The sequence below is a fragment of the Ammodytes marinus genome (genome assembly GCF_949987685.1).
Source record: "Ammodytes marinus genome assembly, chromosome: 13".
Taxonomy (NCBI): domain Eukaryota; kingdom Metazoa; phylum Chordata; class Actinopteri; order Uranoscopiformes; family Ammodytidae; genus Ammodytes; species Ammodytes marinus.
Window position 1 is genome coordinate 15,973,314 of NC_137217.1, and position 18,603 is coordinate 15,991,916.

At 40.8% G+C, this 18,603-nt stretch overlaps 1 protein-coding gene across 1 annotated transcript; it reads right to left on the bottom strand.

Moving 5' to 3' along the window:
- Nucleotides 1–1,826: 1,826 nt before the first annotated feature.
- Nucleotides 1,827–16,790, bottom strand: LOC307260120 (uncharacterized protein). The gene is made up of 2 exons (XM_080040256.1): nucleotides 16,669–16,790; nucleotides 1,827–4,301 (listed from the first exon to the last, which is right to left on the bottom strand). Exon 2 carries the CDS (start codon nucleotides 4,144–4,146, stop codon nucleotides 2,233–2,235), a length of 1,914 nt encoding a protein of 637 aa, XP_079896382.1. The 5' UTR covers nucleotides 4,147–4,301; nucleotides 16,669–16,790; the 3' UTR covers nucleotides 1,827–2,232.
- Between the last annotated feature and the right edge of the window lie 1,813 nt (nucleotides 16,791–18,603).

The window sequence follows — 18,603 nt, forward strand, 5'->3', positions numbered from 1 at the left end:
TCATGCTTAAACTTTATACAGCTTATGTTGTCTAACTGTCTCACATCACTCTCCTCTCCTCCAACACTAGGAAACAGGACAAAAATTACTTTTAAGATTAGAAAATATGAAAACTAGACGGCCTGGGTGTGGACATACATGTACAGTTGTTAACACATAAACATTGTAAATCAATGAGGTTGTTATCTAGCCTGGAAATCCAGACCCTGATATCTTGAACGATAGAGGGTCTGGCGACGATCAATTGTAATTTCCAACTCAAGGGGCGGCTCCTACTCGTGCATTTCAAATGCCACTGCACGCAGTTGGATAGCACTACAACCAATCAGAGCGATGCACAAGGCGACGTAAGCCCCTTTCGTTTAGCGAACAGCTGTTAAACTGTTAAATTAAACGTTTGCCGTTGTCGGTCGGCAAAATAGAACATTCCACTTACTTGCTAATGAAAGATTTGAGTGCCGTCTTCCAAATCGTTAAGGGTCGAGGCCAAAGCAGTCTCAAACTCACACAACATATCCGCAGCCATCTCTGATGTTTACTATCACGGCTTCGACGTCGCATGCACGTCACTGTCGTCATCCGGTTACGTCCTCCCCAGAGTACCATATAAAGGGCTCTGGCGCGCCCATATGAGATAGAACCAATTGAAACGTGAGCCCAGATTTCTGGTCTTCTTGATAAAGCTTCAACGGAGCGTGTCCAGACCAACACGCGCAGCAAATTTAATTTGCCAGCGCCTAGTGGCAGGTCTGGGAATGCCAGGCTAGTTGTTATCAACACATGGTAAAGACTGGCACTTTCAGAGACGACATGTACTGAGAAATTTGCTCCCTGGACTAGCTAATGATTTTCTGAGTCGCGTGGCATTTCCACATCCTGTGCAGCACTGGCGTCAGTCTTCTTGCTCTTAAAACTGGCCATACTGCCATAAAGGTTGGTACAATGCGTTGTTGTCAGAGGATGTTACCAATGATTCTGGTACCCACCTCACTTTTTTATCTGGTTCCACCAACGGGTCCAAATGTGTGTATGATGACCAACACATTTTGTCTATTAAAAGAGGTATCTCATACTGGTCCCTGGTTTTGTAGTTGGTGAATTATAATAATTTACTTGGTGTGTTTTAAATGTTAGTCTATGAGAGCATTTTCTTTGTTTGGTTATTTGGTTGCCAACAAGGACAAACTCGCAGCAAGGCCTACTTTGCCAACCCATTACTCTTTTACTACATCTAAAAAAGGACACAGCTGCTTAGAACACAATAATGGCTCAGAAGAACTAAACTGTGTTGAACTCTCTACAACATTTATCACAGCTCTGACTCTAGTATTTATCCAAGATGCTGTGGCTTTTATGTAATTGCAATTGCGGCAAGTGCAGTACAGCCCTTTTCTATAGGGGTTGCAAGAACAAAAATCATACCAATCATAGATATGGTCTCTAACAAACTGCACTCAAGGGTTATAAAATAGCAATAACCTTGTCCAGTATCTTTAAAAAGTAAACAATACATTTTCCTACATCCACAATTAGCGACTCCTCAGTTCATACAATTAACACCCTGCAGTGGCCATTAACTTGCTGTAATTTAATTCCATACAATGTAAGCCTAAACACGCCTAACTAAGGAACAAAAATATAGCTAATGGTGTTTCCTCACTGCCACAACGGTTAAAAGGGAATCAAAGCAAATTTGATAGCGCATAAAGTAAGTTCTCGATACAATTTTAATGGCAAAATTAAAACACTATTTCAGTTACAATGCCATCATTTAAAAAAGGTTAGATATACACATACCAAATATTAAAGAATCTCAAAAATACACATCTGCAAATTAAACATTATGAAAAATAAAGCAATATAAAACAAAACACAGTGAAAAGCAACATATTTATCATAACTTGGTCAAGTTAACCACAATTTGTGGGAGAATACAAAGTTTAAAGTTACATTTTGGGTATTTTGTGTCCATTTTCAAACATTCTGAATTTAATTGAATGGTCATTAGGCATACTCAGTACCTAAGCCTTAGTTCCTGGTTGTAATTGGTTTCTGAAAGTCAACAATATACATCATATCTCTTCTCATGCTGAAATAAAACGCCTATAAAAAGTATGAAAAACATGTATCACAAACAACTTTACATCAATGCATAATCTAAACTCAAAACCCCCCAAATCCTGAGAGCTTGATAGTTGGCAATAACAATAACTAATGGGTCTGACATGATAGTTACCCGTTGTTTTCTGAGCCATGAGAAGTCTGGTGCTGAAGAAAGGTCTCCAAGCATGAGAATGTCTTAGTGCACTCAGTGCATTCGTAAAGAACCTCTGAAGTATTTCCTGTATCATTTAGAGTATGGTCCATATAGTCATCCTCTATGTCCTCTGCATTACCCTTTTTTAGGACAGTGCCCCCACTGGAACCAGTGCTGTGATGTGCTTGTCCAAAATCATCTGCTTCTCCAATGCTGGGGTGATTTTGAAGGTGAAGCTCAAGGGATGAAGCATTCTTGAATTGAGCTGGACATCTGGGGCACGTACTAGGTTCCTTTTTGTGGTAGCGCAAGTGCCGTTGGTACACACATAACAGCCCAAATCTCTTTCCACATTCCTGACACTTGTAGTTTACTCTTCCCGCTTTTCCTGGTTGTTTCCCCTGTGGATGGTGCTTTGAAGCCGTTTGTTCATTGTCAGATGAGCTCTTGTTTCTTTCGTCAGAGGAGCTTGTGTTTTTGTCACACTTCAATGAATTGGGGGAAGATCCATTGTGTAAGTGTTTCAAACCTGTTTTAGTTTCTGAATCACCGTTGTGGTACATGGCTATATGCCTTGTCAAGTCACAAAGCTGTGAAAAGTGTCTGGCACATAATACACATGTGTGCATAGTGCCCTTATGGTATCTCATGTGCCGAGATAAACTACTAGAATGATGAAAGACACGTTGACATTGCTTACAGGGATGCAGCTTTTCATTTGGCTTAGCCCCTCGTCTATGTCTAACTCTAAGTGGTAATCTTCGCTTAAATGTTCTTTCTGATTCTTGATTCAGCTTATCTATTTCCTCCTGAGTTTGATGTGTGAGATGATGCTCCTTCAGAGCTGTTAACTTTTGGAAACGATCCCCACATAAACCACATCTGTATGGTGTGAAAGAGTAGTCATTATCAATCTCAATCTCAATTTCATCGCTTGCGTCCCTAGCAATTTTACTGTCCCCATTCTTAACATCAACAGATGTGCCATTACTGTAGCAGTTTTCAAGTGGTGGGTCTTCTTTGCTCTTACAGTTAACTTGAATTTCAGATGCATTGGTAGCAACAGGCTTTTTCCCTTTGCAATGGTACAGTGAATGTGCCTGGAAATCTGACATCCAGAAGAAATTTAACTTGCACTTCCTACAAGGATATGCTTTCTCAAACTTTTGTTCCTGCTTATTCTCAGATTTACTTAACCCTATAGTCTTCTGGGAGAGGTGATTTTCTTTATGATGAGCATTCAGTGAATCTACTTTAAGGAAGCGTTTACCACAATGACCACAGCAGTGGAACCTTTCATTGGCATGGTCTTGGAGGTGTTTCTTAAGGTCCTGTCTTCCTTCAAATATTTTACAGCACAAAGTACACTTGTAACCTCTCTCTGTGTTTCGGTATTGCTGGTGACGATGTAAACTCTGCAGGCTGTTAAATGATCTGCTACATATTTCACAACGGTAATGGCCCTGACGAGAGTTTAAGTCTGATGGCCTTGGCCTAAAAACATCTCTATAAGGAAAAGGCGGTGGCTTTAGAGTTGGAGACACTGGTCTGAAAGGGGGTGGGAAATGTGATGGCAGGACTCCAGGAGACGCTGGTTTTACATATGACTGTGACTGTACCAAGCCATTCACAACTGTCAGTGTACCATTTTCTTGTAGCACATATTCTCGAGGTACTTCAAATCCATTTGATGAGCCATCAAAGGAAAATGACTCTAAAGGTCCATGAATGGCCATGTGAGCCATTACACTAGAGTACTGGCTGAACCCATCTCCACACTCGGTGCAGATAAAGGTACTTGATTCTCCACCCGATGGTGCTGAAGCAACAGTATTAACTGAGTTCTGCTTTTCCATGATGAAATAATTCTGTCCATGAGCTGATGGCATCACTTTTCGATCTGAAACCCAAAAAGATCTATCCAGAAAACCAAAAAATCGTTTTCCATGTGGAAATCAGTAAGTCCATCCACTCAACAGAAACAATATGTCCTTAGGAGCAGAATGGTCACCTTTCTGCTATGGTTTTCCAAGTGTGTCACCACCTGAAGGGATAAAAAGAAAATAATTATCAAACCACTGAAGCCCAGGTTTGTTTCACATAACATGCCAGTTGACTCTGCAGCGCTATCAATTTCAAATTACCAAAGCCAGGGTCGGTGACAAGTTTGAGTTGTGTGGCAAATAAATGAGAAAACTTGAAGTGCCTTCCTTATCTTCATTTTATAGTATAATAATGGTACAAGGTTTGACCTGCCACACTTAGGTTGGAAATTTTGACCTAGGGAGATGCCACCATATCAAGTCCCCAAACAAAGTGACACATAGGAAAATAATACTTTATTTTAATTAAGTAATTTACGTTATTAATTCATTAAACATTAGCAAGCTTGTGGTTACAGTACTTGTCTTGTAACAGACAGAGTTCAGATGCTGGAGCTTCCAATTTATGGTAAGTAGCCTTTGCGTTTTCAAATCAGCCAGTGGGAAGAAACTAAATTCTTAAATTGGAACAAGCCTTGCCTTCAAGAATAACACTAGAACGGGGAGGCCACCAAGTAGCCTCTGGTAACAGATACCGAAAGGAGGAGATACTGGGTAACATAGACCCTGTTTCCACCTGAGATTATGATCTGATTTTGGTCATCTGGTTACAAGTGGCCAGTTCTCAGACCCCGTTTCCACTTGGCATTAACATCTGACTTTCGTGATCCGATCACCTGAATACAGCCCTAACTACAGGTGAAAACACTCTCAAGACGCATTGAGATCGGATCACAAAAACCACATTCGGAGGTGGTTTACGATGGTGCTGAAGCAACAGTATTAACTGAGTTCTGCTTTTCCATGATGAAACAAGCCTTGCCTTCAAGAATAACAAGCCTTGCCTTCAAGAATAACACTAGAACGGGGAGGCCACCAAGTAGCCTCTGGTAACAGATACCGAAAGGAGGAGATACTGGGTAACATAGACCCTGTTTCCACCTGAGATTATGATCTGATTTTGGTCATCTGGTTACAAGTGGCCAGTTCTCAGACCCCGTTTCCACTTGGCATTAACATCTGACTTTCGTGATCCGATCACCTGAATACAGCCCTAACTACAGGTGAAAACACTCTCAAGACGCATTGAGATCGGATCACAAAAACCACATTCGGAGGTGGTTTACGTCGCTTGTGTTCGCATTCATTTGGTAGTGGAAACCCCAATGTGGTTTGTGTCCCCATTAGGGACCTCCTACTCAACTGCCGCCCCCTGCCTGAACGGAAATATGTTGAAAATACATCACTGGCGTTCATGCAGCTTTTATAGAAGCCTCATGAACGTTAGTTGCATCCGCCAGTATTGCAAAAGACAAGCTCTGTTTTCATTTCACTGCGTATATCTGAAACCACGGAAATCGCTGCTATTGACTGGAGAGCTGCAAGGCAACTACTTCCTGTTCTTATCTGCGTAAGAATAAAAGTCAACTCGCGTTTGGCTAGTAACATGCTTTTAATGTGAAGGCGCACAGGAAATATTCTGTTCGCATATGCAGTATCTTAACTGCATACAGAAAGCCGTGTATGCTACTGGTGTTGGTGGCAAGAGTGTAGCAGACGTTAGAAAAGCCGCCCGGCAAACACACATCTTTCACCAGCCAAAGAGGCGTAATAACTTACTCGCCTAAGAGTTTTTACCTTCATACTATCTATGATATTTCCCGCATTTGGCGAGTGTTAATGTAGAGCCCTCTAAGCAGTGTTGTGCATTGCTCCTCCTTGTCTAAATGAGACAGTAGCCTATCTCATCAACCTAGACTGGTAATTATCTTCGCATGTAATGCATTTTAATAGCAAATGCGATTAAAACTGTGGCACTGTACAGCCCTGTATGTTTACTTGTTTGAACCCCACCGGTTAAAAAAAGCAATGCAAACGGAAATTATGTACGTGTTGATTTAAATACAGCGCGGGTAAATGGAATCGGATCACAAGTAGACAAAGAAGTCACATTTGAAAATACAAGTGGGAACACACGGACTGAGAGCTGTCCACTTGTAACCAGATTCAAAAAGTCAGATGTTAATCCCAGGTGGAAACAGGGTCTCAGTCCGTGTGTTCACACTTGTCTTTTCACATCTGACTTCTTTGTCTACTTGTGATCGGATAGCATTTACCCGCTCTGTATGTAAATCAACACGTACATAATTTCCATTTTCATTGGTGTTTTTAACCGGTGGGGTTCAAACTAGGGATGCACCGAATATTCGGCCACCGAAAAAGTTTGTCCGAAAATGGCAAAATAAGTCATTTTCGGTTTCGGCCCGAAACAGTTAAAAAGCCGAACAACATTACCGAAAATTGGCGAACTAAATGACACTAAGGAAATATGTTTTTAAAAGAGCTGCGCGCTTGTAAACCAGGAAATGGCAGTAAAGAGAGACGTAACCGTGTATGTGAGTCCACGTCTCTTTGTGAGCGCGCAGCAGGAGCAGTTTGGAGCGTGCATGAAAATGTCAGAGTCCAGTGTGGGAGAATTTTTTCAAACTGGATGAAACACGGCGCAGACAGTGCAATGCTTAAAGGGATAGTTTGGAATTTTGGACATAGGGCCTGATTCCCAAGTTAGCCTAAGTGTTCTTTATCATTGGAGACAGTTTTCAACACATTTCATTCAGTCCTTCTAGTTGCAGAGTTTGCTCGTGCTAGGCTAGCGCACATGATTGGGGTCTAATTAGCCTGCTACTAAAACAGTCTTACCCACTCCACAGTACACCCGAGGCTTATCAATTATAACGCTAGACTATCGATGTAAAAGTCTGTGTTGATAGAATAATGTTAGAAGCAGCAGCTACCACGCAGGGTAACTAAGCTAACTATCGGGAGCAATTCGGGGTTCAGTGTCTTGCCCAGGGACACTTCGACATGTGGCGGGGAGACGGGGGATCGAACCTCCGACCCTGCACACCAGAGGCGAACTCCCTACCCACTTCGCCACTGCCGCCCCTAATAGTCTAGCAGCAAGTGCTCAAAAAAGGCTTTAGTTTTCGAGATACCCCTACCCGAGGTAGAACAAACCCCAACAATGATTTTTTTTATCTTTAGAATGTCCTGTTCATGAAACTGATTGTTGAGCATTTTTATCTTAGGGGGAAATGTGTTTTTTTGGTTATTCTTTAGAACTACCCCACTCCCTCAAAAATAGCCAAATTAGGCCATTCCGAATAGGGGATATGTGACAAAAAAGCCCATAACTTGGGAATGCTCACTCTTTTCTTCATCAGATTTGCTGAGGTACTAACCAGGTGTCTGTCCCACATCACCAAAAAGTTAAAATGTAATCTAGCAAAACATTTATTGAAATAGAGTCCTGTATACATAGCTTTAGTTTAGGCGGAAATGGTACTTTTGTTGTGATAGGAAAAGAGGGTTCCTTTACTTTTCTCTCACATATCCCCAAATCATAAATTCCTACCAAATATACCATTTATGTGTTGTCTAGGATGCTATTGAACAATAACCAGTTGTTGTATAAAGATATCTGTTACAGTTAAATGTTTAATGAGATTTTTCTAGAAGTACTCCTGCACTGAAATAGCCCTATTTGCACATTCCGAATGGGGGATAGGTGGCATAATAGCATAGTTCAGCAGATATGTGAATGCATTGTGCTTTTTATGACACAAACATGAGCTTTGGCACACTGATAGAGCATGCCCTAAGGAAGATTTTTTGCTATAGGGCCATCGCCAATTTTTCCTATGGCGCCCACGGTGGCCATTTTTAAAAATAGCCACCAGCGGCTGTTATAGTACCAGTAGCTTGGGTTGTAGAGCACCTAGGATCATGATTATGGTGTCTAATCCTACATTTTCAAGGATGGACAAGGCAGTGGTGCTATTTAAAACATGCTAGAAAGTACCCAACTTCATTTATCTGGCATTCAGGGAACAAAATTGTGGTAAAACCTTCAAATAATAGCGGAGTTATGCATATTTTCATGAATTACATAATCAGTTCATGAGTTGTATGCTGACCTTCTATGCTTACAAGTAAATGTCTATTTCAAAGCCTGACCAATACATCAGTGTAGCCTGTTTGATTGGTGTAATTGCTATTATATCTGTGTAACCCACTCTGAGTAAGTCAATATTGCTCTAGGTTCCGAAGGAGCTAAGTGATATAAACAGTTACCACAATGAAAGTACCAGGCAAGGTAAGTTGCAAGCAGTAACGTTTACTCACATAGAGTTGTAGGTAACACCCAAAACACATATGCATACACCATTTGAAAATAAAAACAATGGCCATTTAAAATAAATGAGTGTTGTCAATAGTCCTTTTAGTCGGTCTGTTTGGTGATCACTTCCGGTTAATTAATCCACTGTCAGTGGTTCTCTGTTAAAATGGCTGTAACTGGTCCTGTGACAGTTCTTGGAAAGGATGTGGGTAGTAGTCCAATGGATGTGTGAATCCTGGCGACTGGTACGGTCCTAACACATGTGGAGTATTTCATGGGTCGGTTCCTCGCCCTGGAAGGATCACACTGGGAGGCTCGCCATCAATGGAGAGGAATCTTCACAGTGGATCTCACTCTAAATGTTAACACTCTAAATGTTATACAATAATCATACTAAAGCATAAAAACATTGTTAACACCAAGAATTACACAATGTAGTGTGTACTTCCCCTTTTCTATGACCAAGCCAAAACCATTCGCCATGATTCGCCATTCTATGAATGTGGTGAAGAAGGCAACCTCTGTATGCAGTGGCAAAACAAATCCAGTGGACTTGGCCAGCAGCTCATGGTGAAGATAACTTTATTGTGATGTTTGGTGGGTTCCACATTGAGATGGCAGCACTCAAGGTACTTGGCATCATCTAGGAAGGTAGCGTGTGTAGAGCACTTGTGCAAGGAGTTGCTACAACAGGGACAGCAGATTTATTTCTCAAAGCCTTTCACGTGACGCCCCTGCCATGCTCATCAGGTCACAGCCAGCAGCCTATATCTTCTCCTGCAAAGGGCTTTCACCGAGTACATACATGACCTGGAGGAGGGTCATAATCCTCTGTCCTTGGAAGACTGGTGTAGTGAAAGAGCTTTGTCATGTCCCCAGTTCCACTTCTGGTCCATTGTCCTGCAGCTGGAAATAGAGTACATGATCTATGTGCGATCAATAAGAGAGGCCAACTTCCTACTCTATATAGATGCCCTGACCAAGATCGTGCTTTGGTTCTTTGCTTTGGGACACACCCACTCTGCCAGATGAATACCAGTGAACCAGCGACCTCATGGTTACTGGCCGACCAGTTCAGCATTTTGTCTTGACCACTACCACATACCTAAATGCATCGAGTTGCGGCCAGTGATTGGAAGATTAGCTTTTTGTCCATATAAGCAATTGAACAGGTGTACCTAATGAAGTGGTCGGTGAGTGTAGAAGACATGGGTAATCCATTCTGTGAAAAGAGCACAAAAGACCTTCTTGTACTTGATACTAGGGATGTTGCAGATGAAGCAGTCATTGACACTGTCAACCAGACAAAGCCAACCAAAGAAAACATCAAAAGGAACAGCCTCCCTTTATTCAGCCGGCCTCCAGTCTGAGAGAAGTCCAGGTCCCAAAAACAGCTCTCATCCCTGAAGAGTGACTGCTCCCTGTTCTCTAGGCTTTATATTGTATCCCAGATACGTGATTTTTTTAGCACGAAAAACCAGGCATGTCCACTGGCATTGTCACAAATGGGCAAGCTAAGAACTGGAACCAAGTCAGACTTGGTTGGCTGTTTGGAGAACCTGATTTCAACACAAGTGATCAAATCCAACCCCATAGCACAGGTCAACATACTTGATGGGGCTGCTCTCGTAAACATGCTACGACCTGGTGCTGCTAAGACCTTTTCTAAATGTGCACAAAAGGTTTTCACCATACATCCTGGTTCTCACCAAACATCCTGTCTAAGCTGGAGCATGTCAGCAGAGTGGATGTTGTGTGGGACCAATATCTTCCTGACGGTCTAAAGGGGTAAACACTCAGCAAGAGAGATGCCAGGAAAGAGAACAGTTCAGCCTTGTTATCTTCAATGCGCAAAAACTATGGCCATCTTTGAGGAATGGCACTTGACGGCTCAACTCTTCTACAAACTCCCTGAAGTGCTTGACAGACCGCACCACTGAAAAACAAGTGATTAGCACCCATCATGCTGAAGTCCTCTGCACTCTGCCTCGAGATGTAGAAGTTCTTGCACTATGCACACATGAGAAGGCTGATACCCACATCCTACTGCACCTTGAAGATGCTGTGAAGGAAGGGTATAACAGTGTATCAATATGCACAGTTGACACAGATGTGTTAGTACTGGCAGTGACTGCAGCCCACTCTCTGAACATCAATGAGCTGTGGGTTGCCTTTGGAGCTGGATAGAGTTTTCGGCATTTAGCAGCTCACGAGATGGCAACGGCACTAGGTCCAGAACGATGTATAGCGTTGCCAGTGTTCCATGCCTTTAATGAATGTGACACAGTGTCATCTGTTGGTGGCAGGGGTAAGAAAACTGCGTAGGATACATGGAGGATCTTTGAAGATGTCACAAAAGCCTTCTGTGCATATGCTGCCATAGACAACTGGATGAAGCATCTGAAGAGATGTGTTGTATTGCTATATGGTCGCACCAGCAGCCAGGCTTCTGTCTATCAGGCAAGAAAGCAGCTCATCACCCAGAAAGGTACATCAATTGAGGGACTTCCAACACAAGCAGCTCATTCAATACAGAAAGAGGGCTGCCTACCAAGCTGGTCACTGTTGGGGACATATGAATGATTAACCGGAAGTGATCACCAAACAGACCGACTAAAAGGACTATTGACAACACTCATTTATTTTAAATGGCCATTGTTTTTATTTTCAAATGGTGTATGCATATGTGTTTTGGGTGTTACCTACAACTCTATGTGAGTAAACGTTACTGCTTGCAACTTACCTTGCCTGGTACTTTCATTGTGGTAACTGTTTATCACTTAGCTCCTTCAGAACCTAGAGCAATATTGACTTACTCAGAGTGGGTTACACAGATATAATAGCAATTACACCACTCAAACAGGCTACACTGATGTATTGGTCAGGCTTTGAAATAGATATTTACTTGTAAGCATAGAAGGTCAGCATACAACTCATGAACTGATTATGTAATTCATGAAAATATGCATAACTCTGCTATTATTTGAAGGTTTTACCACAATTTTGTTCCCTGAATGCCAGATAAATGAAGTTGGGTACTTTCTAGCATGTTTTAAATAGCACCACTGCCTTGTCCATCCTTGAAAATGTAGGATTAGACACCATAATCATGATCCTAGGTGCTCTACAACCCAAGCTACTGGTACTATAACAGCCGATGGTGGCTATTTTTAAAAATGGCCACCGTGGGCGCCATAGGAAAAATTGGCGATGGCCCTATAGCAAAAAATCTTCCTTAGGGCATGCTCTATCAGTGTGCCAAAGCTCATGTTTGTGTCATAAAAAGCACAATGCATTCACATATCTGCTGAACTATGCTATTATGCCACCTATCCCCCATTCGGAATGTGCAAATAGGGCTATTTCAGTGCAGGAGTACTTCTAGAGAAATCTCATTAAACATTTAACTGTAACAGATATCTTTATACAACAACTGGTTATTGTTCAATAGCATCCTAGACAACACATAAATGGTATATTTGGTAGGAATTTATGATTTGGGGATATGTGAGAGAAAAGTAAAGGAACCCTCTTTTCCTATCACAACAAAAGTACCATTTCCGCCTAAACTAAAGCTATGTATACAGGACTCTATTTCAATAAATGTTTTGGTAAATTACATTTTAACTTTTTGGTGATGTGGTGGGACAGACACCTGGTTAGTATCTCAGCAAATCTGATGAAGAAAAGAGTGAGCATTCCCAAGTTATGGGCTTTTTTGTCACATATCCCCTATTCGGAATGGCCTAATTTGGCTATTTTTGAGGGAGTGGGGTAGTTCTAAAGAATAACCAAAAAAACACATTTCCCCCTAAGATAAAAATGCTCAACAATCAGTTTCATGAACAGGACATTCTAAAGATAAAAAAAATCATTGTTGGGGTTTGTTCTACCTCGGGTAGGGGTACCTGAAAATCTGAGGGCCCCTCCTGCTAGTCTATAAGTAGGAGGTCCCTAATGTGGACAAAAGTCAAATTCTGTTTCCAATACCAGATGAATGCGGACTCTAGCCTGGCTCCGCCCGCCTACCTACTTCTGCTCAAATTTCATTTTCCCTTCAGTAGTCAGTCTGGGGGTGCGGTGAATTTCTCAGTTTTCTCAGGAAAATCTACAGCCGTCCAATCAGCGAACATCCAGTGGTTGACACTAACGGTTTCCCACTTGCCCGGGGCAACTGAAAATAATGTTTGGGCAAGTTGAGATTGCTTCTTAGTTGCCCGGACGGGCAAGTGGATTTCAGAGGGTTTGTCTGTAGTCTAGGCTATGTATTCATGTGTTTTACAGTCTGCAAAACATATTTTTTCCCGCTAACTCACACAAAATAGATCGGCTATATTCGCAATTGAGCAGCTGCGCGCGGCAGCCAGCAGCATCACGGTCGCTCTTTCGCACTCGATCTCTCTCTCTCTCACACACCCACACACTACACACACACACAGCCTGTGTGCGCGCAGTTTCGCTGTCTACGTTCCGAAAGCCGGCTCTATCCTACGGACCTGGTTCCGCTATATTCAAAACACAGAAATCAATAACGTTTGAGCTTATCGATACCGCTATGGAGTCCAGTAGGCTAGGTCACATTATATAATTTTAAATATCGAGTCGTGTCATCTTCATCTAATTAGGCCTACTTCAGCGTATCATTCCATCACCGGACCGCATCATGGACTGTAAAAGTGTTCTACCTTCGACTGTCTTGAAGAAACTCCTTCCACCCACTCCGTCTCCAAAAAAAAAAAAAAAACTCTTGTCTGCTGAGCCGCTGCCGCTGCAGACGGGCTCCGCACCGTCTCACCATTCATTCAATGCAGCGGTGATCAACAAATGAGAGACTGTAGCAAGTGACAAGTCCCGCAGTTCAAAAATCGGATAGTTTTTAAATCCATATTAAAATCTGCAGGATAAGACCTAGTTAGCTAAAACAAATCGCAAACGGTTCAAATGTGATGTGTTCAGGTCGGCTCAGTAAAATGAGTATTAGGCAAAGATCAATAAAATGACATCATGATGTGTTCAATGTAACATCAAGAAAATAAGAAATTTGAGTTTTTCGCGGGAAGCTTGAATAATAGCCTACAGTTTGGGTAAAAAACTTGTTTTCCCAGCAATATAAACTAAATAGTAGGCCTAAATATGGAATTATGACCTGCTTAAAGTCCTATCCTGAGCTCTGCTCATCTTGTAAGCAATTAAAGAAATAATACCAGTTCTCTTTAAATAAAATAATAGAAAGGTATCGATAAAGATTTGGATTGTGGAGTCTTTATAATGGTATCAATATGAATAGAAATTAATGATCCACCTCCTTACTTACAGTATAACTGGGCAATAGCTTTAACATGGTGGACTTTAATAATTTTATGGCACACGATCACTTTTTGGCACAATGTGACCGTTTTAAATAAGTAAAATTTTTCTGTGGAAGCTAACATTCAGCTTGACTCTGAGCTAGACTGAGTTTTCTGAGCCCCTGGGCAAGGTGCATGGCAAAAAGAGGCCCTTTCACGATGCTGCAGCAGGACCAAGCGCTTGGTGTAGTGTGTGATGTCATGATATCTAGGCTTATATGAATTGTTGTGCGTTTTATGTGGTCAGGATGAGACTAGTAAGCAGTGTTTGCATTTAAGAGATAAGAGATCGCTAAAATGTATAATTCAATTAGCCTATACTGTATATATCATTGTTTAACAGTTTTTTTGTTTTTTTTGGGCAAGTGAACACAACATTCGGGCAAGTAAAACATTACCTGTACTTGCCCTATGGGCAAGTGCATTTGAAACCTTAGTGTCAACCCCTGAACATCCCGAGTGGCTGAGAACGATGACGTCGAAGTCGCGCTCCAGTTTCAGTTGAATGATGCGTTCCTTTATACCCGGAGCTCGGAGATTTCCGACTTGGTAGTTCCGAGTTCCGACCCGTCTGTGTTCCAGTGCATCTGCTCGCGAAAGTATGGACGCCGACAACCTTTCTCGTCTAAATAACTAAACGTTAGGCTCTAGCAAGTTACCGTTGCCAGGTACCGGTAGATCCATAGACCACAATATGTAGTTAAGTCGGAAATTTCCGAGTTCCCTGTTCAACTGGAACGCACCGTCGGAAGCCGGCTCTTGACACACGTGACGACCAAACGTTATGCGATTGGTTGGCTAATCCAGAGTGGCACTGGGCAGATCCAATAGTTTTAAACTTCAACAGACACCCGCCTCCAAGTGAGTGAACGTTTGCCAATTACAGCACTTCCAGACCTTCTGTACAAATGAAATTAAGTACGATGGTCTGGTTTAGGGCTGCAACAACGAATCGATAAAAATCGATTACTAAAAGCGTTGGCAACGAATTTGGTCATCGATTCGTTGAGTCGCGCGATTAATACGTCACTCGTAGGCGCCCACTGTTTACATCCAGCCGCCAGGGAACCTAATCACAGTAAACAGCGCCATGAAAAAAGAGCAATACATCAAGATTCTCAACAACAAACATCAGGCAGTCTGCAGGGACACTTGGCCTTGGGCAAAAAATACCACTGGATACATGCAAAAAGCTGGCCAGCAATCATAGGAAGTGTTTGATTGCTGTAATAGCCAATAAAGGCTTTTCTATTGACTATTGAGAAGGGTATGAATAATTTTGGACACTTTTTGTTCAAATGTAAATAAAAGCTGAAAAATATTTTTTTCCACAATGATGACTCTTGTACATCATCTTATTATCTTATGGGAGAAGCCTGTGTCATTTACAATCAAGAAAAAAAACTTTCTGGTTGAATAAAAGTAACTTTAAGTCAAAATTTGCCAGGGGTATGAATAATTTCGGTCATGACTGTATATTAGAAAAATTAACTTTTTTTAAATATATACCTTTTACTGTCAAAAATGTGTACAGGAAGTTTTCCTTTATTGAAATACGCATTGTCTAAAAAAATTAAGTGGAACAAATATGTCTAAATTCAGACATTAAGCATTTTATCTTACTGCACCCAACCCTCTGGAACTCCCTCCCCCCAAACATAAGCATCTCAGACTCAATAAACTCATTCTCTTTAAGGAAGCCTAATGACACCTGACTCCACTTCAAACCTTATTTTTTTGTTTTCTTTTTCTACATGTTTGATTCTCTATGATGTAAAGCGTCTTTGAGTGACCTCCAAAAAAGCGCAATATAAATTCTATCACTTATTATTATCATCACTTATTATTATTAACAGTCAAGCGATGATTCTGCTATTGTTTGCAAAGAAAAGAAAGAAAATCGACAGAAAATCAGCAAAAAAACTGCCGATGACGATAATTCCGAAATATGCAATAATCGGCTGAGCACACGTTATGTAAGGGGACACAAACTTCAAAGAATGATTCAACAGTCAGTGTCAGTTTTTTCCCTTCACAATTTTAGCATTATCACAGACAATTTATTGTAGAATATGCACACTTCTGCTGCTGTATGAAAGGTACCTCTAATCTCAGATGGCTATTTAGTTATGAATGAGAGATGTCTAAATCCTGCCCAATGCTGCTAAAAAAGGGTTATACAAAATATTTCTAGTTTTTCATAATTAATAACAGCTTTGACACAAATTATATTCTCTTAATACACAGGTTTTCAACTGTCAGACATATCACAAAAGGTATTACTTACTTCCCCAGCTGTAGTTAAGATTTGTTATGGAAAAATGACATGCATTTTTCATTATAAACCCAGTAGGCCTAATACAAATAATGAAAACATTACGAATGAAACATTTCGAAATAATACAAAATAGAATATGATGACTCTTTTGGGGACAGGTCTATTACCAAAATCAAGAAATGTACGAAGCTGGAGGAATGCACAAGGGAACATTTCTGTTGTTCCCGGTGTGCAGCCAGGGGGCGTCTGCACCCTCCCAGCATATAGGCTATCTATTGTAGTAAGGAAGCTGTATCATTAGCCTACTTTGAAAGCTAATATAACACTTCTACAAAGAATACGCACTGCCAGTGACCCATTGTAAGAGACTGACTACAGCGATGCATAAACTAAGCGTGGTCCCAAAAAAAGTTGGACCTTAATGTGAAGCTGTGGGCTAATATTGTGGTCAGACGATAGCTAACATTAGCTGCTGCTACCTAGCGCTACTTAGCATAGGGAGAGAACGAACGCTGTGGTTTACAGAAAACCTGGCCCAAACAGTCAATTTAGAAATAACTTACCACACAATATGGTTCATCTCAGAATACAGTGACTTTAATTTGCACCGTCCAGTAAGTAGCGCTCTGTGGCAGATGACCACTAGTGCTGCAGGCCGGAGCCGTCTCTCCCGGAGCCTCTCAACATGGTAGCAGCTATGACATCACGACGCACCGTAGCCTACGTTCATGACGTTTTCCGAAGAAGAAACATGGATCGGCATTCCAAAGCACCCTACAGTGAAATGTCTACGATAGGCATATCAGCTTTTTTTATAAACGATGTTTGTGTTCCTGGCAGATATAAGGAAAACGTAGGCACATTTCTTATTTGTAAGGTTTGTCGAACACACTTAATTTACACTAAAATGACTTCATAGCAATTAAATGTATGATGTTTTTTTTTAGAAAAAGGTATCATATAGGCTATATATACTTATTATATAGTAAGAATATTTTATGTGTTATTTTAAAGAACACCAGTTCTTGGGTTCACCGTCATTTCCATCACACTGAACAAAATGTGTAGCCTATAGCCTACGGGAGGTTTCTTTAAGGCCAGGACACACCGGCCCGATAATCGCCGTCGTAGAGTTTCGAGGGGGCGGGGACACAAATCTGTTTGGTGTGTGCCGTGAAATCGGTGTCAATAGATGTCGTCGGGCTTCTTTTGAGTTGGAGTTCAGTTGGAGCAATTTGTCATTTCCATCACACTTCAAAAATGTGGTTATAAACAAAACTACGAACTTAGCTGTTTTCAAAATATCTAATGTAGCTGAAACCCCATTCCACTTAAGTCTTTCAATCAATGTATTACATGACACAATCATGATTGTATCAATAGCTGAACAATTTTAAAAACCATTCAAAAAAATTATAGGCCTACTATTGTGTTTATTATTTTTGATTTTCACTTCAAAATAGCCTATTGTGATGGTAATGATAGAATGTATTGGAAATGACATGTGACAAACAATATTATTGAATAATATGTATAAATAGCTAATAACATGTTTTTTTTAACTGTTCAACTTATCATGCATTATTTCTTAGTAAATGACTAAATGGTAGACCAGATAATATTTTTATTATAGGCTACAACAAGTTGTGTTTTGTATGTGGTTTTGGATATACCTCCTTTGTCCCTGGTTCCAGTTTTTTTTAATTAAACCCTGCTTAATTTTCTAATTAAATACTGATATAATATTACTTTAAACATTTGATCATACAAAAAGTTCTATTTCAATTAAATGTATTTTTTTTTTTAGAAAAAGGTATCATATAGGCTATATATAGGCCTAGGCCTACTATTATTATATAGTAAGAATATTTTATGTGTTATTTTAAAGAACACCAGTTATCGGGTTCACCGTCATTTCCATCACACTGAACAAAATGTGTAGCCTATTATGGGAGGTTTCTTTAAGGCCAGGACACACCGGCCCGATAATCGCCGTCGTAGAGTTTCGAGGGGGCGGGGACACGAATCTGTTTGGTGTGTGCCGTGAAATCGGTGTCAATAGATGTCGTCCGGCTTCTTTTGAGTTGGAGTTCAGTTGGAGCAATTTGATTTGTGGAGGGCTAGCGAATCAGTGAAGCCCGGAAGTGAGGCGGGTAGCACAAACAGCTAACAACAGTTAGCCATTGTTTTAATGTCAGGGCTGTACGCTTATTTTTTTAGGTGGTAGCACTGGTGCTAGCAAGCAAAAAAATTCAGTAGCACAAAAATAAATTTGGTAGCACACAAAGTAGGCTATGATTGAAAACTTGTCTTAACCTTAACCCTTGCATTTTGCTCTAATTACCTTTGAGCATGTCATCCTGGTCTCATTTGAGATTCACAATTAATATGATATCCTAGTGTGTGCAGTAATAATTGTAGAAAAATTAATAGGGGTGCACTGATTGCAATTTAGAAAAAATAATCTAACCTGCCAATTGCAATTTTTTGCTGATTCA